We start from the raw sequence: 25,798 nt of genomic DNA, 5'->3' as shown, positions 1-25,798 counted from the left end.
TTCACCATAGAGGGAAAACAAATACGGTACAGTTTTTCATTAATGTTTGGTTACTGAAATTAGATACATGAAATTAGTTACAAGAAGATCAGCACTCACTTCACATCTTGACTTTATTTATTTTAAATTAGTATTTTTTTTTAAAACAGCTGACATGCAAGCACAGACTGGTGTGTATAAAAACAAAGTTTTAATTATTAGTTAATTATTTTACAACAGTACTATAACAAACATGGAACCAATGAAGGTTCCTCATTAAACCCTTTAAATTTGAACATGCTATTTTACAATTTCTGGCAAATACTTAAAAAAATAAATAAATAAATAAATAAATCATATTTTATGAGTGTAGTTTAATAATATATGTTAAAGTAATAAATATTTTGAATGCTTGGTCATTATGGTCATGTACGGTGATTCCCAGAAATATTGATACAATTATTCCCTGTAGCATGCACAGTACGTTTACATAACAAAGTGTTTTCCGAAAACTAATGTTTTCAGAAAACTGATTTTCTTAAAACGTCACTTTTCTGTGTTTACATGATTAACGATAGAAAGTCTAATTAGAATTCAACTGTATACATGGATTGAAGTTTTCGGAAAAGGCAGGATATTTTCGCATGCAAAATTCTTATGCTCATGTAAACGCACCAAATGTCATTTTTAAACTATTATTTAATTCTGAGAGCTAAATTAATGATTGGGCACAACTGTAACATGTACTTGCATATTAGAGTGCTAGACTTGGAACAAACATTCTAGGGTAGATGTACTAAGATGGGCCAGTCGCATTGTTGCGACAATTCGCAAGGTATACATTTTGTCGTATGAACTAAGAGAAAATATGTTAATAAAGAGAGCCGCAATATATTAATTTAAATATGTGTTGAGTCATCTTAGCTCGATCTCTAGTATTGCAAGAGTCGTGCAACAGTGATGCAATTGTAAGTGTAGCAATTGCCAGCAGCTTTAGCACATCTCATTATAATATTTAAGAACCCTCATCTCCACCACATTTTTGCAAATATATGCAGGAACGCCCATAATTACATATTTATCTATGGCTGAACTGCAAAGAACAACTGCTGCCGCAAAGCATTCCCGAAAAAGTCGCTAACAGCATTGTGCTTATTTAGTACATTTCACCCTAGACTTGACTCATTTGCAACTGGGTTGCGACTATAGCGACAGGCGCAACACTTTAATACATCTACCCCTCTGTTTCATGGGGTTAATACTGCACCCAAGTAAACTGGGAGACAGGAGCTTGGGTTAAATCAAAATCATGGTGGCACCATATCCATTATGAAGTATAGCTATGGCAGCGTCATGAACTTTGATTTAATTCAGGCCAGTTTGCAGAGTGACGTGTCACTAGAACGAGTAGCTGCGTTCATGTATATACGTCAGATAATGGATAAAACCCTGCACCCAAACACTTTGGCATAACTGGATGCATGTTTCTGTGTTCTGTACACAGTTGTTGACTGTTATCCTGGGCAGACAGCTTTCAGGTAGTTAATCAGTAAGCCGGTAATTGACTGTCATACAGCTTTCGTCTTCACTTTAGTTCACATTAGTCATCTTGGCTGGCTCTAGTCTGCAGGCTGCAGCAGAGGTTGCTATAGAATTGTTTAGTCAAAGATGGCAACGACTGTTACTAAGCAACTGAAAAATGACATAATGATGAGAAAGGGAAATGGTTATTAGTTATTCCAGTGCGGTCATGTGCTGATAGCTTCCTGACATGTTTGTCAACAAAATAAATCAATTGATTTTACCCCTCGTCGTTGTTGATCAGATTTGTCTTGAAACTGAAGTTCTAATCAGATGCAGCACTAATCAGGTTTTATTATTCATTGATTTATCCTGTCTGTTTATTTATGCTTCCAAATTACAGTTAAAATTCTTTCTGCATACCATCTAACTTTGTTTTATTTTTTTTAGGTTTTAATTTCATATCTGTCATTATTGGTAATAATCTTTGTTGAGAATAATAAAAACCCTTCACTATAAAACGTTTCTTGATCAGGATAATAATAATGTGCATTTGCTGGAGAAGCTGATAATAATTATTAGGGCATTGACATTTTATGACATTTAAGTGACAGTATTAAAAGTGATATTGTGCACCACAGGATACACCCTCTTTAGTACACTCGCGCAGTCATATGTCTTTGTTTGAACACAAACTGGGCATTGGATCTCCCAAGATACATTCCATTTAGTATCCATGCAGAATCTCTGGCATCTGCTTCTCAGTTATCTACTCATCAGGTAAAGTAAAGAAGTAAAAAAAAAAAAAACGTGCAAAAGCAGGATTTTGACTTAGTATGGCTTTGTTTGTTTCAGAAATGTGTTATTTTAAAGCTAAATAGGCTATGTAGGCGGTCTAAAAGCAAAAAAAAAAATGTAATGTTAATTTTAGAATTCTTATTTAAAGATATTTTTTTTTTAATATATTAAATTTACAGAATTTGAGCTGGGATGCTGTCACACGGCTGGCTGAGTGGTGCCGTCAGATCCAGGAAATGAATAACACACAGGACAGATGAGGTGAAATGATGAAGACACTTGCTTGCGCCGGTTTATTATAAATAAAAAGGGTTTAACAAAACACAGGACACGGCACTTGCGGCCAAAATAAACAGACAAACAAAACGGACTAACACTTAACAAACAGTGCACGGACAGACACACAAACAAACACGGTGAGTCTATATAAACAAACAAGTATCGTGCTGGTCCTACCAGCACGCGATAGCAATTGTTATTTACTTTTTAGTTTCTCCTTCTCCACACTCGTTCTCCACTCACCGAACACACAACCCCGAGTGAGTGAAACGTGCACCTATATATACTGTTGTGCCGGGATTCAATTACTAATTAATTATTAACTTGAATCCCAGCACGTGAATTAATTATGTGCAACCTCGTGCTCACATATTATATACTTTAAATGCATGTGAAGTGATGTGTAATCCCGTGCCTAAATACAATTATACATTTTAATCACACGTGAAACACAGACCCGTTTATATCCTGTGTACCAATGCCTATACACCAACATTAACACACCACACGCAACATACAACATAGAAATGCACACAGGGGCGGGGCACATTGCCATAGATGCGTTTTAGGCCAATGTGCACTGGAGGAGATTTTCTTTAAATTATTATATGTTAAAAAAAAAAAAAAAAAAAAAAAAATACACAGTGGACATTCTGTTTCGTAGTTGTTATAAACATGTGCTCCCAATACCTGCTTATTTTCTTATTGGTCATATTGTCAGGGAATTCTACAGAGGCTAAAATAATTTAAATAAATTGCTGCGTATTCCTGCGATTTATTTTGTTAATACTATCTCCATTAATTTACAGCTGTCATTTTACAGTAGTATTTAGTCATGCTGTCGTATTCACTGCATTATTACAAGACTAGCCAATCACCTTCGGGATAACATCAAGAATAAGGAAATTAGAAAATACCGTGGCGAGAGATTTTCTTCTATCTTGCAAATATATATTTGCTGAGTGCTGCCAATTAGGGTTACCAGGCAAAAAATGGAAAAATGGGATTGTCACAGTTTTTCAGCCCAGATATTTTGTCCTGGTCGGAAACATTAAAATTGTAAAATGTTCCCAGTTTTTGCTGTTGTACATATTTTTAGAGTACCGTACAAAACTATAGTGTGTTAACGGCATTCAAAAATCAAATAAACAATGTAATGGATTATGTGTTTCACAATCTGTTTAGTTTCCTGCACCATGTCTATGTTTTTTGTTTGTACTATTTTAGTCAGATAACAATAAAAATAAAAAACTATGAATTGTTACGATCTGCCATAATTACACCTTGTGTTTAACTTTTAAATTACGATATATACAGTTATTTTAACTGCTTTGTGGAGTCATTGAATTGAAGAAAAGAAATCTGTCCAAATTTTTCAATCTGGAACTCTGTTAACCAAATGCTGACTTCTTGAGACTGGCAATGGGGGAGTTTCCATGTGTGATTATTTACATGTGATGTGGCGATGCACGTGCACATATGGGAGAACAGCACGACAGAATCAGGTTTGTGGACGAAAATAACGGCCACAGGGAAGGATAGGGTAAATCTCATTTACCTGTGAGCATGACATAAAACAAGGGAAATTCACACCCGTTTTCACATGGAAACCCACATTTAACGTGGAAACGTCCACTGCTCCCAATCCTTGGGAGCATACGTGGAAGGTGTCTGGCACAGATTTCTATAATCCCATGTCTTCGCCAGTTTTCAGCCATGGTGATCTGCAATAGCTGGGTTGAACAGTTTCATTATATACTTCCGGGTTAATTATTATTATTATTTTTTTAATTAGTAAGTCGTTTGATAAATTATTTGAAATATGATTCACTACTAACGATATGCCACCCCACCAATGGACATTTGAAAAACAATTTGGGCAAGAGCAGTAAAACATATTATTAAACAAGGAGGCTGTGTAGTCCAGTAGTTAAACAGCCTTGTAACCAGGAGGTCCCCGGTTCAAACCCCACCTCAGCCACTGACTCATTGTGTGACCCTGAGCAAGTCACTTAACTTCCTTGTGCTCCGTCTTTCGGGTGAGACGTAGTGGTAAGTGACACTAGTCTCTGTAAGTCGCCGTGGATAAAGGCGTCTGCTAAATAAACAAATAATAATAAACAACCAGGCATTTACAAATCATAGCTTTATTATTTGTTTATTTTAGAAGACACCTTTATTCAAGGCGACTTACAGAGACTAGGGTGTGTGAACTATGCATCAGCTGCAGAGTCACTTACAACAACGTCTCACCCGAAAGACGGAGCACAAGGAGGTTATGTGACTTGCTCAGGGTCACACAATGAGTCAGTGGCTGAGGTGGGATTTGAACCGGGGACCTCCTGGTTATATGAGCTTAACACTGTTCTTTAAACAGTGACAACCATGCATTTCCAGGTGAGATTATCTAGTGTACCTGTTCTCTGTGCATGAAAGCCACATTTTCCCAAGCTGTCTCCGAAAACAGCATGAGAAGTCTACGCATGGCTAATTTCCATATCAACCTCCTCCTTTCCCCTTCATTTGCATAATGTCAGGTGAAAAGAGGGTCTTGTCGAGTAAAATAAACTGAGCCAATGGAAACCTGAAATGTATAGGGTCATTTTTCATTTGAATCGATCACAGTGTCTTGAGAAAAATTAGAATAGACATGGGAACTCCCCCAAGAGGACTTTTAATTAGATAATTTATTACACATACTATCTTTAAATTCATTGGCTCTTATTTCATTATCAGTGATCTGATTGGCCATATTACTAAGTTTAATAATTAGAATTACAACACGTATTTGAAATGTGTACTAAATAAGGCGTTTTTTTACCCAAATGGCCTTCCATATGCATATGTGTGTGTGTGTGTGTGTGTATGTGCACTAAATTGCCTCTCCTGTGACACACTCCATGGGCTGTGCTTGGCTGAGAGGTGAGGGAATGGCAGTGTGCGTGGGTGGTGAGGAGGAGATTTCTGGCAATCCAGAGACAAGCTCAACTGCAGGAGATACCCAACCTCGCTCTGCTCGCTTTTTTCAAAACTAGCAAGCAACTTTTTTAGGAGATATGGGGTGTGAAATGAAAATGTACTGAGATCGCCATTCAATATGAGAGAGGGTACATGCTTTAAGAGATAGGCCTTCATTATCCAAGTTGCTTAGAAATGTTAATTGTCTGGGAGTACTGAAAAAATGTGTGTTTTAGCAATGACCCTTTAAATTATTGATATTTTCTCCATATTATGAAAAAATCCTCATCACTTTGACAGTGGGTTACTGCTTTCCAGCTGCTGTAATGCTGAGATGTTGGTTTTAAATAGTGAGGCTGTACAGAGAATGAGCTGTGGGTTGTCACTTAAAAATAATAAACTCACCAAGCCTCATTCAGCATATTATAACCCATACCCAAATATGGTCTTCTGGTCTATATGTTCCGAAAGAATTCCCAAGATTTTCAATTTCATACAGCATACATTATCTTTTTTAGAGAATACTCAGGTGAAGCTACAGCTAAACTGCAATAGATTATTTCTGCTTTTCTTTTTTTTCTTTTTTTACTTGTTTTAGATTTGAATTTGTTTGGAGAAATTGCCTAGGCTAGGCTAACTGAGATATGAGTCAGCATTCAAATCATTTTGGGATTCGTGTCTCCAGTCAGCTTCATTGTGTTTCATTTTGTCCTTGGTGAATATAGTCTTGATAAAAAAAAAAAAATTTCTTCTTTTCTCCAGATCATTGTGCATTACATTTAAAGCAGCCATCATCCGAGCCCCTGCTATTTAATTCCAAACAGTATATTGGTTATGAAGGCTTTTATTCCTTTGAAGTCTTATTGGTGAAGCCTTGTATACCCTTTGAGTAGCACATGATTGTGTGACCCCAAAATAAGGTCACAGCTGGACCACTGAAACCGATTTAGTTTATTATTGAGTGTGCTGTCTAGTATTGGTCCCTTATTGTGGTCAAGTAAAGGTTCCCATGTCTTGATTAAATCCCCTCTATCTTCAGTTACAAGCTTTCCCTAAAAGAACACTAGTTGGATTGTCATTCTTTATTGGAGGGTATTGATTCAGATTTTGTTATTTCAGTCATAACCTCTGTTGCCTGTGACTCTTCAGATGGGTAACCTCTGATTAAATTTTTAGATCAATACTGCAGTTATAAATGTGAGCAATCAGCTGATGAGAAAGAGGGGAACATCATGTTGATATCAAGCTTGATTGCAAGATTGATGAGGAATCCTAGCCAGTGAGGAATCCTGGCTTTCTCCACCAGCAATTTCAAAAGCATTCTGTTCATTCTGAGGAATGCACATTTTCTTGAATTTTACAGGGTACTGAATGCATAAGTTGGTAAATGAATATGTTATATGCAAGAAAGCCTATTGGCTGGTGTAAATATTAATTCACAGAGGTTTGACTGAGTAAGAGGCAGAAATACAAGCTAATCTACAAGCAAATACGGTTCTGTTCCCCAGGGAATATTATTGATATAATTCAGAATTTTTATTATTTTTTTTCTGTTTTGGCATTGTAGTGTTAAAATCCAAAGTAAATAACACATGGGAAATTGCACGACTCGTCACAAACGGTATCACATGGAGATAGTTGCTGAGAACAAAAAATGGAGGGTTACGAACCGAACAGAAAACATACCTAGGTTTGGGTATAAATTACTCTGAAGGAAAAATCATTGGAAAAGAATGGGTGTTTTGTTTAATTTGCAAGCAAAGTTTCAATGCCTCACTGTCAATATGGTGGAACATGCTAACAGAAAATGCCGGTTTCCGTATTTTTAAAAGTTGTTTTATTGTGTTATATGATAAATATGACGTGTTTTGTATGGCAAATGTTATTTTTTATTACTTTGTGAATCATTTTAACGCACATAAAAACACAGTTTCCCTTCCCCTTTAAACTGTGCAATACCAGGGGTGTATTGCTAGTTCTCATTGTGATTATTTACTGTTATCAAGTGACATTGGATTACAAAAATAAATCATCATTTCACCAGTACTTTGTTGTCTGGCGTTGTATCAAACCCTGCATCACCTGTACACCTGTGTACTATCTACCACTTTGCCACACCATCATATGGAGGTAACAAAGGCCTAACGCTTCAAGATATTGTTTTGACCTAATTCAATTTGATTGTCCGACACCTGTCCAGTGAAGTTCTTTTTGAACTGATGAGAGATGAGCTTGACCTTAATAGTTAAATGTATTTGTCAGTTTTACTGTTCAAAAGGGATTTGGTAGGGTTGACAGAGAGAGGTAAATCAATCAATGTGGTGTCAAGAGGGCACTGATACCTGGCAGTGATCGATGCATATACATTGCAGGCTTAATATTGGAGCTGCACTCAGCCACTGCAAAACCATTTTCAGCTTTTCATGGGAGGAATTCAAATAAATGATGTTAGCCTTCCCCGATGCAATATTAGAAGGAGCTGTAGCACTGATGTGGTAGTAAATGGGGATAAGTGCTGACCTAGGATAAGATCCAAAAACTTGAAAGGGTCTCACAATCTGCTAGAAGGGGGAGCAGTTACTGCATGATGCTGCATCATATTTGAATGTGAATGGCACTAGCTAGCTACAGTAGCTAAGCGTTTTCTCCTGTACGTTAAAGGTTTTGCATAGTTTATATTTCAGGAATGCTTGCATGGGGTTCTTCAAACATAAATCCATATCATACTGAACCCAGAGCCGCATTAATTGGCACATTGTTGGCCTGTGTGAGAACAGAGAGGCCCGACCATTAGCTGAATAATAAGTTAAACGCTATGCAGGTCCTTTGCCAAGCCAGACAGTGTGGGGGAGTCCTTTGAACCTCTATGAACCAGCTTTGAGAGACCTGTTCCTTGTCTTTTGGTTGTTACGTATATGCTTACAATAACTTTAGCAAACCAGGTATCGAATGATCTGTTGACTATGATTAAACAACATGTTACCTTACGTGTTGTTGCTTTGCTTAAACTAAGATATACTTGATTAGGTAGTGAGGTATTGCCATTAAAGTACACTGTAGAAAATTAGATGTCTTGTGCTTTGTTTTCTCAAAAGATTTTAAATAAATAAACAGTGGTTTGTAAAATATTGCTATGATACATTATTCTAGTGGCATTTCCCTAGTTCTCATGCGGTTACAGTAGGGTTGGGAAAACTGTAACTGCTTATTGCTGTAATAAACTTTATATTTCATTATCTGTGTGGCAACAGCTGCATGTATTCCCTACTCTCTCTCTCTCTCTCTCTCTCTCTCTCTCTCTCTCTCTCTCTCTCTCTCTCTCTCTCGCTGTCTCTCTCTCTGAGGTGCTCCTATTTAAACTGTTTATACAGATGCCAATAATAGTATTATGAATATCCTATTAGTGTTAGTAAGAAACAACAGGGCCTAGTGTTTACTGAGTTATCTTTCTTTTCTGAGAGTAGAAAAGTCAACATTAATCAAAGTCTTTATACAGATTGATTAAGGCACTTTAATAACATGTTTAGTATTAATAAGCTATTTTTAAGTTCTAAAAGTAATAATAGTACCGGTACAGTAAAAGCTTAGATTTTTCTAATCATCCAGCCTTCATTTTCATTTGCCATACCCCCTCCCCTCCTCCTACCGGAGATTATTAGATTTTATAATATTTTTTAAATTATAAAACATTATGGGTTGTGAAGCAACTAATCTATTAATCTTGTTGTATTTATTGTAATGTGCTGTTTGTATATATATATATATATATATATATATATATATATATATATATATATATATATATATATATATATATAATATATATATATATATATATACTGTATATATATTGGTTTCTTATGAGCCCAAAGACTCCCGATGTAAATTAGCTTATAGCTAAGTCTGGGTACAATACATCTTGTGACTTGTCATAAATGTTACATTGTCCCTGTTAAATAAAACATAAAAAAGTATAAGGCAATTTTTTTGAGAGGAATACATTATTCTAATGGTATAAAATAAGCAGTAAACATCTGTGAACATTGAACTTCTTCCTGCTAATAATGCTAATAAAATTCCTCTTAGTAAATTTGCCTTTGCCATTGTACTTGCTTTAATATAGTCCCTTTGTTTAATTTTTTTCTGTCTAAAAATCTGTTCCCTTTCAATTCGAAGATGACCACCAACGACATTATGTATGGGATATGCCTGCTCATTGGGTAGGTATCGCTGAGCTCTATATCAGAGCTGACGGTAGGCCCCTTCCTGGGATGACACACTCGGTCCCACCCACCGAGGCATTAAAACCGTCATACTGAGGAAGCCATTTCTCTTTTTCCTTCTCAAGACGGTACGGTAAGAACCTCTGTGTTCAGCTGAGCGTGATGATAGAAAAGAGCTTCTCAAGTCGAATCGAGCTGATTGTATTTCCCTTGCATTCGTGCTGAAAGCTGGCTTCCCGCTTTTCCAGAATCAACAACTCTGAAAAAGACAGAGCCCTTTGCCTTTCTGTCTTTCAGCAACCTCCTCGCTTGCGTGATAGGCCACTCTTTATGATCTGTCTGTCGTTTGTGAGCGACTGCCTGTGCAGTCACCCTCGTGAGTGGTTGTCTATTCTTTCTTGGGAGAGCACAGTTCCTCCACAGGGCCAGGCTTTGCCGCATCCCCGCTGTCAAGTGACCCTTCCAGCCGTGTGTTTCCTCCACAGGGCTAGGCCTTGCCGCATCCCGCTATCGAGTAGACCTCGCCGACTGCGTAGGGTAGACACCATTGCATAGTGCCCCCCCGGTACTTCGGTACCGCGGTGCACGCATAACCCTTGGTACTTTGGTATCTAGGTGTGCATGGTGCTCATTGCAGATGGCACGTGGTACCCAGCACTACAGCACCAATGCACGGACACGGCGTCGCACGGTACATGGTGCACATAGTGCCCACGGTACTCGGGTCACACGGTACTTGATACGCATGGTGCACATGGTGCATATGTTGCACACGGTGCTCGGTACTCACCGCTACAGCGCTAGTGCACGGGCGCACCGTGCCTCACGGTACTCGGTGCGCACGGTGCTCAGTACGCACGGTGCACACAGTGCACACGGTGCTACAGCGCTAGTGCAGGGACGCACAGTGCCGCACGGTACACGGTGCACGTAGTGCTCATGGTACTCGGTGCGCACAGTGCCCGGTGATACAGCACTAGTGCGCGGGCACACGGCGCCACACGGTGCACGTAGTGCTCGCGGTACTTGGTGTGCAAGGTGCTCAGCAAGCACGGTGCACACAGTGCTTGGTGCACGCAGTGCAATCATTGCTTGATCGCACTGTGCTATATATATTATAACTTGTACCCAGTGCAAGCAGTGTTCTGTGCACGCTGTGTTCAGTCGATGCAGAACACACCAATATGATGTCGAGCAAGACCAGGTTCCATGCCTGTACGTCCTGCAGGGCCAACATGCCTGAGGAGGACAGGCACGCCCTCTGTGCGCAGTGCCTGGGCGTCCAGCATGCCACCTTGGCCCTCAAGAGAGAGGGGGCCTGCAGTATCTGCGTGGCTTTTCAGCCCTGGGTGAAGGAGAACAGGTAGGAGAGGGCCACAAGGGTGATTTCCATGTCCCCAGAGCCCCTCCTCCATGAGCTGTCCCAGGACCCCCTGCTGGACATAGCCTCCCATAGCCACTCCCCATCCCCACAGGCAAGAAGGGTGAAGCGGTCTAAACAGGCCAGGGACATTATGGACCTCAAGGCACAAATGGCTCCGGTCCTGGAGCTCCTGTCTCGACAGGCACCTGCAGCTCCAGCCACAGCCCCAGCTCCAACCCTGCCCCAAGTACCGTACCCTCCCTCCCCCAGGGGAGATCAGGGTGAACGAAAAGAAGTGCCCCAGCCGGCACAGGAGGACACGCTCCCGAACCATGCCTCCTGTCCAGCACGCTGCTACATATATCTGGCCTTCAAGGGCAAGCTCTTGGCCGGAGCCTGGCTAGCCTTGTGGTGGCTTGTAGACAGCTGTGGCCGTAACAAGCTAGAGTTCCTGACGTGGATAAGGCCGCGCTGATAGACCCGCCTTATCCCCAGGACATACCTTTCGGCCAGCCGTGGAGGAGATCTGCGTATGATGGTGCTGGCTTGCCCCCACCTGGGAGGGTAGCAGTGGGCAGGACCGAGTGCGTCATCCCAGGAAGGGGCCTATCGGCAGCTCTGATATAGAGAGCTCAGCGATACCTACCCAATGGGCAGGCATACCCCATGCATAATGTCGTTGGTGGTCGTCTTCTCTTTCAGGGAACCAGGGTTACGTGAGTAACCTAACGTTACATTTCTACTTGCCATTAACTAGCACATATATTACAGAAAGCCCATATTTGTAAAATGTGCTTTTCTTTTTTTTCTCCAGTAGCATACAAATAAAACAGCTCCTAAGGGAGAAATGTCAAATGCAATAACAACACTCATGTTCAACCCACCCAAGAACACATTTATATTGGAAAATCTATTCTTTATTGCTTCCCTTGGTGTCATAATGGATTCAGTACTGACTGCTGTGCTTTGTAAGAAATAAGTATAAATGCAGTCTCTCTACTATCTAAACAAACAATAAATAATACGATACATTTTATTGCAAAATAACTCCATAATCAAGCTCATGTAATCCCACATTTCTTTTTAGTTGGTTCTGTGAGCCCACTAGCATAACCTGTTTTATCTGAATTCAACATTAGCAAATTCTGTGACATCCAATGCTTGATGTCTGTAAGGCAAGTAGCTAATAACACCCAGGTAGAAGAAATTCCTGACTTTAGGGACAAATATAGCTGGGTATCATCAGCATAGCAATGGAAGTTCACTCCAAGTCTACAGATAATGTCACCTAACGGTAACATATATAATGAAAACAGCAAGGGACCTAGAATGGAGCCCAGTGGAACACCGTAGACATCATCTGATAATGCTGATTTTACCTCCCCAATAGAGACAAACTGAAACCTATCAGAAAGATAAGATTTGAACCAGGGTAAGACACGGCCAGACAGTCCTACTGTGCTTTCAAGACAATTCAGTGGGATGGAATGGTCTACAGTATCAAAGGCAGCACTTAGATCAAGAAGAATTAATACTGATGGAAAGCCTGAGTCAGAGCTTATCAGCAAATCATTCACAACTCTGACAAGGGCCGTCTCAGTGCTATGTGCAGCACAAAAACCAGTATGAAATTTGCACAGCACAGCTACACAAGTATTGTTGTCCCAGGTATTTCAACTTGTTTTTCATGAGATACATCTCTGACTCAGAGAAATGCAATGACACTGTGTTGCCTGTACAGATGACATCACAAGTCAAATTTTTCTAAAGGATATCACAGTGACACTACTCTATTCTGAAACAATCTAAACAAAGCAATATTTTTGAGGAAATATTCCGTTAAACTAGTCAGACTCATTGGAGTTGTGCATGGATTTGGATTATGATTCCATTTTTACTTAATTTCCTTTATTTATTTTTTTAACATTTTTGTTCACCATTTTTTCTGTATCGATTGTTGACCTCCAGTTTCACGTTAGAAACATTTCAGGGACTTTTTTGGCATCAGATTTAGTATTCTCGTTCTTAAAAGAACGAAGAAATACAAGTTAATGGAGTAGTGTCAAATCTCACCCCCTTTTTTTTGTTAACTTTCACTCTTGACTTGGCATCTCTGCATTAAAAGAAACATCACAACAACAAAACTGAAGCTTAATATTATGTGAAATTTTAGCTTAATCAGGTAGTCCTATATTTTTACCTTTTTTAAATTTTAATATGGATACAAAAAATGCAATGTATAAACACCCGATTAGATATTTTCTTGGCTCAGGTACTGTATTTGTTTAATGCATTCTGCTGCCATTGTTAATGTGAAAATAGTAATGAGGCTTCTAGGACACTTTGACCTGAGCATTGCAGAACTATATCTGCTGTGAAATTAATAACAAACAGCAGAAATCTTGTTCCATTCATGACTAATTCTTCAGGATTCAGGGTACAATGTGAACTGATTGGGTCAGGTCAATGTCAGGGCTAAAGAAATCTCAGAAGAGGTTGAGTCAAACTGTACATAGGAATTGTTAAGGTGTACTTGCTTACTGCCAAAAAAAAGTCTTCTTTTTAAACTGGCATTTTAAGATATCCTGAGAATTTAACAGCATCAATCTGGTTTTGTCCAAAAAAAAAAAAAAAAAAAAATTAAAAATAAAATGAAAAAGGTGAAAGTCTGCTGAGAATTTTATTTAACCCTAGGCAGATTGCTTTTTCCACCTCCTGAGACACCTAGCAAGAGTACTTTTAACAGCTTTTAGCAGAAAAGGTTTCTGGATAACTGTATCAGAACTGCTGAGTAAAGTCTCCTGGGGGAAACACTTGATGCCCCCTGTAATTGCCTCCTAATTATAGAGGGCTGTTAGGGTGTTTTGTTGTAGAACACAGCAAGGGTGTGTCAAAGTCTGAGGGAGGTAATTATGTGAGCCAGTCTGAGGGAGGTAATTACATGTGTTACAGTATTATAAATGAAAAAAGCCCAATAGCATGGATCTTTCATGTGACAAAGTAATAAATAAATAAATAAATACATAGTCTCGTTACCTTGCATAAGTTCATAGTGAGATGTGGTAGAACCATTTTTCACAAATGCAAATATCATTGTTAATGAGTTAAAATTGTACTTAATTAGATTAAATAAAACATTTTAGCTCTTGCTCAGAACTGGTGCATGATTGGTTAAAACACAACGTGATGTAATCGGTTATAATTCTTTAAGTTGCTGTCTGCAATTCTATACTTAACAATTCTATAATTATCTATATACCTGATTATACTTTTTTAATATATTTTTTAAAGTGCATTCAGGTTACTTGAAATGTATTATTTTACAAATAAAATATAACATATGCATTCAAACTCCTCAGCGGTGTCCAAGTTAATTGATTGGGCTCTAAAAAGGAATAGTATTCTTGGTTTTAGTGTTGTTGCTTCAAAGATCACATCATGGGTGATTTGAAGTAAACAGAGCAGATGCTGTATCTGTGCACTTGGGTGATGTTATATACAAGCTCTGCTTTTTTACCTCATTTAGCAGCACAGTCAGATTGTCTTGACAGGGACATTTCATCGCAGGAGCTACAATAGGAAATGGGGCTTTCAGCTGGGTTTGCATCACACCCAATAATAAAGGGAAGGTCTTGTGTCTTCATGATAGCACCAACCAGACTGATCATGTCGCTGTCCTTGGTACTGATTAAGTTACTGGCTCTAAGGTGGTGCGCTGTCTTGAGTCCTCTCAAATCCTTAATATTAGCTGCTGACCAACTTATAGGAGCTGACACGCACAGTGTTCACTACAAGTGAGCCAGAAGCTATTGCATCCATCTCTCAGGAGAAGTCAGCTGATGCTGAGCGAAGAGCAAGCTATTTCAGTGAGACAGTGAGGTAAGGAACATGTGAATCCCACATGAAAAAAACAATTTTACACCTAACAATGTTGTTTGTTAAATGGAACATTTTACCTTTCTTTATTTTCCATTTATTATGTTCAACCCTTGAGATGCCATTCAAAAGATTGAAAGAGATTATACATTATTTTGCACCAAAAAAAACCAAAAAACAAAACCTACAAATATCACATCTTGCTCTGTGGCCAGTATATATCATAATATAATATACAATATTGAGAACCTCTACAACAACATCCATATACACAAGGATAATGGTCCTATACCTCGAAAAACAAAATGCAAATGTGTCTTCATCCAGAACATGCTACTTATGGGGTCCGTACTATTTTATGATGAGTAACAAACAACTGACTGATTTGCACTAATTAGTCTTTTTGAGGGGGTCCTCCCTTTTCTCTGTACCACACTGGCTCAAGCAACTGCATTAATGAATGCTTTCTTTGGATCAGCATCCAGCTGTGCTCTGGCCAGATCTACATAGATACTATATATTATAAGATGTCCTTCCCAAAGACCTATACACACATTCCCTGTCACACAGGCATGCAAGACTTGCTGTGCTTGGTCAGACTCAATAAACTGGGTCAGTTTTGAATCCCAGCCTTATAAAAATACCCTTTGTTCTTTCACTGCAAAAGGTCAGTACTCTCATCACCTTCTACCGCTGCAGCTTAATGCCCTGCTTCTCCTGCTATATAAAAACAGGAGTAGCTTATTTACTGTGACTAGAGTTAATTGACTGTTTTATGTGTGCATTTGAACCCTTCTTTGCGCCATGAATACCTTGCAGTCAGCACTTTCATCAAGAGCTTGTTTCCAAGTATCCCCCAAAGAGACGCTTTCTAATATTCAAATAATAGGAGAGATAATGTAGGGAAATGGCAGTAAATGCTTCCCTGAGTGGTATTTGACTGACTGTGTTGTGTGTGTGTGTGTGTGTGCTTTATATATATATATATATATATATATATATATATATATATAGATATAGAGAGAGAGAGAGAGAGAGAGAGAGAGAGAGAGAGAGAGAGAGAGAGAGAGAGAGAGAGAGAGAGAGAGAGAGAGAGAGAGAGATAGATAGATAGATACACACACACACACACAAAAGCCGTAGACACATTCAGGAGTTATAATATATGGATGTTATGAGTATCAACAATTTACCCAAAGCCTCCACTAGTGTTTTCTACTATTATAACAACTATTATAATATAGTTATTAATATAGTTTAGTTTTAGTGAGTAGAAACCAAGCTGGTCATTTAGCAATCTTTAATGCACATTGATCAGAATCTTCAAAAACTTGTGATCCCAACAACTCAACGTAAACTATACATGAGCAGATAATATGTTGTAGTAGCCAATCCATCACATTTACCAATCAAATCTAATTGATGACTCATTGTCAGGTGTTCTTCATCATTAACATCAGGAGTCCTTCAACGCATGGAATGGCCCCTCAAAGCCCAGATCTCAATATCATTGAGACTATTTGGAGAAAGAACAAGTAAAAAAGAATCCCAGTAACTTAGATGATCTTTGGAAGGTCTTTGAAGAAGCGTGGAGCACCATTCCACAAGAGTTTATAACACAATTATTTGAAAGTGTCCCTAGAAGAATTTCAGTGGTTTTGAAAGAAAAGCTATTAGTTTATATTAAGGTATATTGTGTATAAACCTGGTTATTTGAATAAGATTTTAGTTTTTCATAAAGGTGTATTTGCATTGAACACAAAGTTTTAGTTTCTTTATGCATCAGAGTAGAAAAATGCAAAATGTCTAAGACTTTTGTACAGCAGTTTATATATATATATATATATATATATATATATATATATATATATAGTGGCAGTATAGGGAGGAGGAGAGAGGAAAATGTAGTCCAGCAGTGTGTGATAGAGAACTACATCCACCAGATTGCCATGGGGTTGCTATTAAGCCAGAAGTGGAATCACCTGGTTCTAGTCTAATGGAATGAGAGACAACTGTAAAAGTAAGAAAAGGCTTACCTTACATCATATATATATATATATATTAGAGGTCAGTACGGATAGAAAATCCGGAACCGGGTACCCAGATCTTTTTTTCGGGTAATGATTAAAAAAGAAAGAAAAAAATCACATATATTAATGTTTTAAGTGCATGGTACATATTTAAATACTATATAGTACACATACATTTAGTCCCTTCAGATCTGCAGACTTGTGTAACCTTTTTCAGTATATATTGGTCATATTCTGTTGGTGTTGTTGTTGTTGTTGTTGTTAAGATGGCTGTTGTGTTGAGTTTTAAACTAATGCAGTAGTACAGCACTGCTATTACATTATGGACTGTCGCAATAGCTACTGTAAATTGAGGCAGCTGGGTTTTGACGGCAGTCCCAAAAGAGACGAGTCAGTGCATCTGTTTGGTTGTACTTTAAAATAAAGTGCCATTCCTGATTACTAAATTCTGTCTTGTGAATACATAGCAATGGCATCCAAGCAAAGCATTGTGTGGAATGTCTTTACCAAGCAGGAGAAAACAAAATTTGCAAACTGCCAAGGAAATATTTCATTCAAAGGAGGAAGCACACTTACTTTTTTTATTTTTATTTTATTTATTTGCTTATTTATATTTAAATAAAGGCTACTTATTTTATCTTTTTGGTAAGAAACTATATCTGCGCAATAACTGTAGATAAAGCATTCCGTATTGGAAGCCACATGGTTATTATTATTAATGGATCACAGAGTTATCACTGACATAAACCCAACAGGATGTTGTTATGTTGTCTTCTTTCCGATTTAGTTCCTGAGAAGAATAGTCGCCGCAGTTATTATTATTGAGGTGTACCTGCCGCTCGCTGTGCGTTATTGTTTTCTGTAAAACATTGATATCCTGTCAGTTAACAAAAGGCTTAAAGCAAAAGCTTTTTTTAACCTTGTCTTTATATTACGCCGACCAGAGATCTGCGCTTACAACTGTATTGTCATATTTTCTAATTTTTTAAAAAATTCTCAAATTAATAAATCGATACCTGAGTAGTAAAAAGAGACCCGGGTAATGTTGGGTAATTTAAAACCTCTAATATATATAATTACACTGATTCAGCCTAGAAATTAAATAATCATCCAAAGGCTAGCTCCAGTGGCTTCCAGCACTAATGAAGTTGAAACATTTATTAAAGAAAATAATGTGCGGGAGTAAGCCAGAGATCAGGCTGAATAACCACTTTAATCTTGCAGATAAAATACCTTTCCATTAGGTTAACACTGAGGGTCTTTAATCTTTGGGTTACAGATAAAAACTGCTAAATCCTATTAAAACAGTACTGTACTGTAAATGCCTATGCATCATTCCTATAGGTTTAACACTGAGAACCATTACATTGATGTTTAACTAAACGCTGAGTAGCAGAGAAGCTTTTCATTTTTTAGAGGCATTAGTACTTGCTTGTGACAGCTCTTACTGTACTTTTTTAAAATCTTTTTTCTCTTTTGAAGTTATTCTTGTTTCAGTAAATAGTAAGGATGCTTTTTTGGGGGGGGACGGGGGACTTGCATTTCTTTTGAACTTTGTAATGCGTTTTCACTCGTGATTCACCCTTCCTTGACTCTCCACCTCACCTGGTTTGAGCATGTCAGCATGCTTGTAATCCTCCTGAACTGTGCCACCTTGGGGATGTTCCAGCCCTGTGAAGATGTCAAGTGTCAGTCCGAGTGGTGCACCATCCTTCAGGTAAAACCCCTGCCTTATTGTCTTATTTTCAACAGAGCCAGCGCATCCAAGTTTTTTTTTTATCCTTCCTGGCTGTATAAGTTTCAATCTGCTTTGCTTTCTAGTGCCCATAAGGCCTCAAATACCAGTAGAGCCAAGCTGAAAGCGATTTTAAAGTGTCCTGTTCTTTTCCATTGGCAGCAGATTGATTTTGACGCTCTGTTGTGTGATTCAACCATTTTATTAAAATAGAACATGTGAAAAGTTATCGATATCAGACTACCCTTTTGTGATGATGGGTCTAACCTAATAGACAAAAGTAGTCTTAAGTAGTCTGATATTGATCACTTGTCCAATGTAACAACCTTAACATTTTTATGGAATGGACCATTTTTGTTGTAGACTGCACATGGGACCAGGGGCAGCTACAGTCTGACAATGGAAATCTCTTCCAGCTCAGTTTCACAGTGCAAAATGTAGCATATAAAAGCACTCTCAAACAGCATCAGCTATAACAAAAAATATGGACTTGTCCCCTGATATTGGATGATTTGGCTATTTCGTTTAAAATATGTTTAACAGCTGTTTTGTGGATGAAGGGTTTTTACTTGGCCCTAAGCCAGATGTGCCTTGATGTATAGACTGGGACTATTCACAGATCACAGTTTAGTTGATCTGCCTGCCCACACATGCAGGTCAGATTCGAAAATACATCCAAGAGCACACACAATCTGATAATGATGAGCATGTTATAGTGCTGATACTCTCTCAACTCCATGTACAATATCCTGTCACACTGGAAATGCATAATTAACATTGAGTATTGTTTTTATACACTGTGAAGAATGAAGAGCATTCCCATTGGACTGTATAACTTTCAATCTTAGTTGAGGATTTTAGCCTGAAAGTGTATTACATATCTGATATTATTTTTTATTAAAATAACATTGATCTGCTTTTAATTGTTTGTTTGTTTGTTTGTTTGTTTGCTTGTTTGTTTTTTCAGGCATTTGATGACTTTATTTTTGCATTCTTTGCTGTTGAGATGGTCATCAAGATGATTGCCTTGGGGATTTTTGGACAGAAATGTTACCTGGGAGACACGTGGAACCGTCTGGATTTCTTCATTGTGATGGCAGGGTCAGCATCTCTCCTAGAAACCAACATTCATTACAGCCCCAGTTGTATTTGAGCAATGGAATAGCCTTTAAAACACAGGCTTGCAAATGCATTGCAGTATTTTTTATTATTTTTTTACAAAAATAATCCAGAGACCAGATTCTACTAGAGAAGTCAATGCTCAGTTTTAAGCATGAGAAAACACTTGCCTGGCTTAGTTATTCATGAGGCTCACAGAAGCTTATCACTCAGTACCACTGATGACATGACAACCGTAATATAGCTGGGATACTTCAGCTTGGCTCCGTTAACGACCTTTCTGTTTATTTGGCTGTCATTCTTACTGCATGAAAGGGTTAGGGTTATAAAATCCCTGAGATATTGTGGTAGAGAGCAGGGCACAAAGGACGGTTGAATATTCAATTCATTGTCAAATGGAATTTAATATAATATGATTATTATTATTATTATTTGTGTTGAATTTGATTATTTTATTAACCGCTGTTTACCACAGGGACTTTAGTTGCCATTCTTTGAAAACAGTTGTCTTGTAACATGTCTCGTTGCCCTGCTTTTTCCAAAATACTAATTATTAAAAGGTCAAAACCCACTGGGTCCTAAAGATCAGGTTTAGTGAAATTTAGTAAACTGATATTATAGACCTCTTGCATCCACATACAGCAGTTAATGGTTCATAGCATAGTTTCAGTACGGACCAAAACACCAGTCTTTTAAAAATTGGAATAACAGAAGTCCCCAGCTATGGACATCAGCTTTGGAAGGTGTGAGGAAATTAACTTGTTCTAATTAACATTCCCGAAATTCAACACCATGTAATACAGCAGGACTAACCCTAATCTTAATCCTAACCCTAACCCTAACCCAGGAGGTTGTGTTTAATGTCTCTGTTACTCAATGTTAGTAAATGCCCTTGTGAACATATGTGATTTATTATTGTAGTTACATAATAAATACTACTACATTGATATTAAACAATATTCACCCTCAGCAGGCCCTATCTTTGTGCTTAGTTTTAATTCCAGACCGGAGATTGAACCATTAAACTATTTGGCTAGAGTTTACAGCTTGAATCATTAAGTTTTCATTTATCTTTTTCAAGACAGAATGTCATGGATATTGGTCTATTAGCACTTCAGTACTGCATATTTCACACTTCTGAGTCTTTTTAATTGACACCTCTCTGATTGTATTTAGGAGATACTTTTTTCTGTTCCCTCTGTTAAACAGCTCCCATGGTGCAGAAGAAGATCTTGTGATTGATTATGGCAGAAGTGCCACATACAGAGAGGGGAAGGGGTGGGGGTGGGAAGGGGGGGTGATATTGAATGATTTAGAAGCAAACCTGAACCTGAACATTCTTTCGATATTAAAAACATTTACTTGTAGTAATTGTGGAGCCTCCTTTACTACTTGCTACCATTTCCAAAAAGCCTTTTTGTTCTCTGCTTCCTCCTCCTCAATGCCTCCTTTATAACCGTCTTCCTTTCCTGGGCCAATCCGACTCAGCATCCCAACATTCCAACATAAACCTTTCTAAAGTTCTTAAACCTATGGTGTTACACCTACTGTACTGGATATGTTTTGAATGTGTTGTTCACATTGCCTGTTACGGTATTGAATGCTACTTCAATATGATAAATTCCAGCACAGCTTTATCTCCTCTTTTGCAGGATGCTGGAGTACTCACTGGATGGGCACAATGTCAGCTTGTCTGCTATTCGTACTGTGCGGGTCCTCAGGCCTCTCAGAGCTATTAACAGAGTTCCTAGTAAGTAAAAAAAAAACACATTTCTAATCAAGTCATTGCTGAGAAAATACTGAAGTTTACAGCCTCACAATTTCTCTGCTCAATCTCTCTGCTTTAATGAGCGGTATAAGTACAGTGCACCCAGACTGCTCGGCTGACAACATCACATGTTATTTGTTAAACTGAATTATTTACAGTAACTGGAACAGAACTTTAATGTATGAACTTTAGGGATAGTTAGGCTCAGAGCACCTTTGGCTTTTTTTAAGTTTGTGTCTATTTTAATCTTACTCTTTATTTCTTCATTTGGAAGACATTATAAAAAGAGGGTTGTTCAAATTATGGCAAGCCAGGGTTTAATCGATATAACTAAGCACTATATGCCATTAAACATATACTCATAAATAAATAACAGTTGTATATGTTTTCATTATATTAGTTATTTTGTTACGTTCTTTGTAAACAACACTATAGCATTTTTTTGCACAATGAAGATGGTTGTTACAAATGCCTGTAAATTTAATATTTTAGGTTTTAGACAATGTCTTTGATTTTAAACTTGGCATCCTAACAGCACATATTATTTGAGCTGTTTCAAGATGATTCAGTTAAATCATGAATCGTTCCAGAACACAAGGACTGACTAGCCAGAAAGGAAATACATTGCTTTTCTGTTCTTTTGGCAAGCTTTTCATTGCTGCCTTGCCCTATGCTATTGTGCAGCACAGCAATGCCCAGTCCTTTTGGACGAGATCCCTCCTCTACCTCACAAGCTCGTTATGAGTTACAGCTCCTGCACACTCCCTTTTGAGATGCACCGCCACACCTCTCCAGCTTTCATCTGGGTTTATGATGCTGTCTTCATTGTGTGGGTTTAGTTTAATTCCCTACTTGGATAATTAGATGGCACTGCTGCTTGTTATGCTCTGGAGCCAAACAGCAATTCTGAGGTTGAATAGATCATCAATTGACCATAAAAGCCAAAACTAGCATTCTGACATCCTATTTGTCACTTTCTACCCCTCTTATAAGTGGGTTTCTTAAAAAAAAAAAAAAAACACTGTCATTTATTTGCTTTTTTGGTGTTATTCATATTACAGACATAAGAGGACATGACAAAACTCTGCAGCATTACTAAAAAAATAACAAGACACTAATCTCTGTACATACTGTATACAGTGGGTGTCAGCCAAGTATGCAGAATGCTAATTTACATTTAAAAAAAGAACAAATATTTTGAGATATTTTTTTGTTTCCTACTAAAGGCAGTTTTGTTTTTACTGACAGGAGTAACTGTTGAGTCACTTTTTTCTAGGCCATCTAGAGTTCATTATTCCATAGACCCTGAGGTGGTGAGCCTCATTTGGGAGTGATTCAGGAGAGCAGAGATAGAGCTCTTTGCCTCCCAGGAATCGACCCACTGTCATGGCACACCAATGGCAGAGGCAACTGTTATATGCCTTCTCACTGTTCGCCATGCTCCCACTGTGTCTGGAGAAAATCAGGCAGGTGCTCTTAGTAGCCCTTCATTGGCCTAGGAGGCTCTGGTTTTCAGCCCTAATGCAGCTCCTGAGCGGCCAACAGTGGAGACTGCCCAAACGCCGTGGCCTGCTCAGTCAGGCACATGGGACTGTCCCCTTAATGACTGCATTTGAGCCGTCTGGGTCTGTCCAATAGGGTTATTGACGGTATAAGTGGGGCATCTTTCAGACGTGGTGTCTGCCTCTGGGGTTCGACCCCACAAACTGTCCCATGGCAGTTATACTGCAATTTCTGCAGGACCTGTCTGACGAGGGGAAATCCCACTCTACATTAAAGGTCTATCTGGCAGCTATTTCAGCTGGCCATGTCAAAATTGACTTAATTTCCCAGCGGGGCAATTTTTGAAAGGATATTGTTCCTCGCTGGAGGCTTAACGTGGTGCTTGATGCACTCATGAAGCCTCCATTTGAGCTCCTGCATTCAGCTGAGATGAAATTTGTATCACTCAAAGCGTCTTTCTTGCTTGCAATCACCTCCACAAAGCGAGTGAGTGAGATGCAGGCATTCTCAATTGCGAAAGCCTGCTTAATTTTTGCAGAAGCCAGGAAAAAGGTTACGCTCCGTACCACCTGCTTTTTTGCCAAAGACTATCTCAGCATTTCATGTCAACCAGTCTGTGAAATTGGAGGAAGTTCCATATGCTCTGTTCAGTTTGGGCCCTAGCGTATTATGTTGACAGGACAAAAAGAGGCAGTCCGAACAATTTTTTATCCATTATGGGGCGAAGTCCCATGGTCAAGCACTGTCTAAGCAAGGCTGTCCAAATGGATAACAGACACAGTCAGGACTGCCAACTTGCTCCCTCCAGAAAAGGTCACTGCCCATTCCACCAGGAGCATGGTGGAATTGTGGGCTTTATTCCAGGGTGCATCTGTCAAGGACATCTGCAATGCAGCGGTGTGGGCTATTCCCCATACCTTCACTAGGTTCTACAGACTTTATGTTGTTGAAGCTGACACCCTGGGATCCTTTAAGAAGCTGCTTGATGAGATTCTGGGATCAATAAGCTACTAACAACCAAACGAGCAAGATGGGCTGAATGGCCTCCTCTCGTTTGTAAACTTTCTTATGTTCTTATGTTCTAATGCTGTGGATCCTCAAACCCTGGCTTTGGAACTAGAGTGTTAAGGGCAGCTTCCGAGTCGACCCTTATAACAGATGAGTTTCTCCCTCATTTTTTCGCCCTAGCTGGGCGAAAAAATGGGGCTTAGCCTTGTAGCATTCCAGTCGTTCTGCAATATTGCCCTTGCGACGGCTTAGGTATGCTCACCCATTAGATAATGGTTACATTTCGTACTTGAAAGGGAACGTTGGGTTATTATCATAAACCTACGTTTAGCAGCTTTGGTATATCTATTCAGGTTTCAGGTCTTAAGGAAAGAAGCACACGTTAGGTAATGGTTACATTTCTATTTCAGGGAACCAGGGTTATAATACTAACCCAACCTTATAAATCTTTCTAAATACTCAGTTGAAGCGTTATTAAAATAAGTTAATGTGATGCTACCAAGTAATCCTTTCATTAGGATATGCTGCATCGCCACAGTAAGGGCTCCAGACATGGCTGTCAGCAGCCACTCTCACTTTCATAAAAATCTGTCTTGTATCTTTTCTCAGTTGTAAATATACATAGTATGGCAATGCATATGTTTGTACACATGATTGTGTACAGTTATTGATAGGTTTAAGTATATGACCCCTTATATGCAGTGTGTGAGTGATTTAACGTGGACCTAGAACACAGACAATACACTTTTACAAGTGATTGATCTAGGTGCTCTGATTAGAAAATATTTTCTTGTTAAATATTTCTTCACTGTCTGGCATTAAAACTGGGGCTAAAACCAAGTGTAACTTCACATTAGTCCTAACACTGCTGGATATATTTTGACATGCAATGGGGCACATGTTTGGAGACTTTCTGGGCATGCCTTATCATTACTTTATAGACAGCAGGGCTTTTTTAAAAGTTTTTTGACAGATACGGTTTGTGACAGTTTATCAAGGAATGTTCAACACTAATCAGCTAAGGGTTTGCGATTCTGTTTTCTGACATGGTTACAACAATCAATCTCCATCTTCAAAAGTAAACAACTAATTCTGGTCTTTCCCTTGAGAAAGATATGTACAACATATCGAAACGTTGGGCAGCTGGCTCTTTGAGTTAAAATATATATATATATATATATATATATATATATATATATATAGATATAGTTGGAAATTAAACTGTTTCTCTATAAACCAATCCCTGTAGGGACATTCTCTGTCAAATGTCCCTACAATGGTGTCTATATGTGTTTGAGAAATATTACCCATATTGCAGCTGCCTTACTCCTATGGACCATATGTATTGCTTCAACTCTGAAAGCCTGTATTGGCCTGTAGCGAAACTGTATAACTCAAGTTTGTTGTCTCTCAGCAATCAGATATAAGTGAATAGTGTTAAATTTAAAAATACAAAAAATATATTAAGGCTGCATTCACACTGGGTCCATTTCAAACAGACTTGGTCTGGTTCTTTTCAGTTGAAACAATGTATCAATGTGCTTGCTGTTCACACTTATCTGCAAGCAAAGGGACCGAGTTTGTTTGGATGTTATCTAAAGTTAGTTTTGTTTGTCCTTTTTCATTTTTTTTTTCAGG

At 38.5% G+C, this 25,798-nt stretch overlaps 1 protein-coding gene across 2 annotated transcripts in view; it reads left to right on the top strand.

Moving 5' to 3' along the window:
- LOC117431071 (voltage-dependent T-type calcium channel subunit alpha-1H-like) overlaps positions 1–25,798 on the top strand; it is a 126,747-nt gene that overhangs the window by 32,493 nt on the left and 68,456 nt on the right. For both annotated transcript variants that reach the window (XM_058995945.1, XM_058995944.1), the window contains exons 3-5: positions 18,633–18,744; positions 19,730–19,863; positions 21,534–21,631. In XM_058995945.1, coding sequence (XP_058851928.1) covers positions 18,633–18,744; positions 19,730–19,863; positions 21,534–21,631 — 344 coding nt within the window. The remainder of the gene's footprint in view (positions 1–18,632; positions 18,745–19,729; positions 19,864–21,533; positions 21,632–25,798) is intronic.

The sequence above is a fragment of the Acipenser ruthenus genome, chromosome 22 (genome assembly GCF_902713425.1).
Source record: "Acipenser ruthenus chromosome 22, fAciRut3.2 maternal haplotype, whole genome shotgun sequence".
NCBI classification, from domain to species: domain Eukaryota; kingdom Metazoa; phylum Chordata; class Actinopteri; order Acipenseriformes; family Acipenseridae; genus Acipenser; species Acipenser ruthenus.
This window is presented reverse-complemented; position numbering and strand designations above follow the sequence as displayed.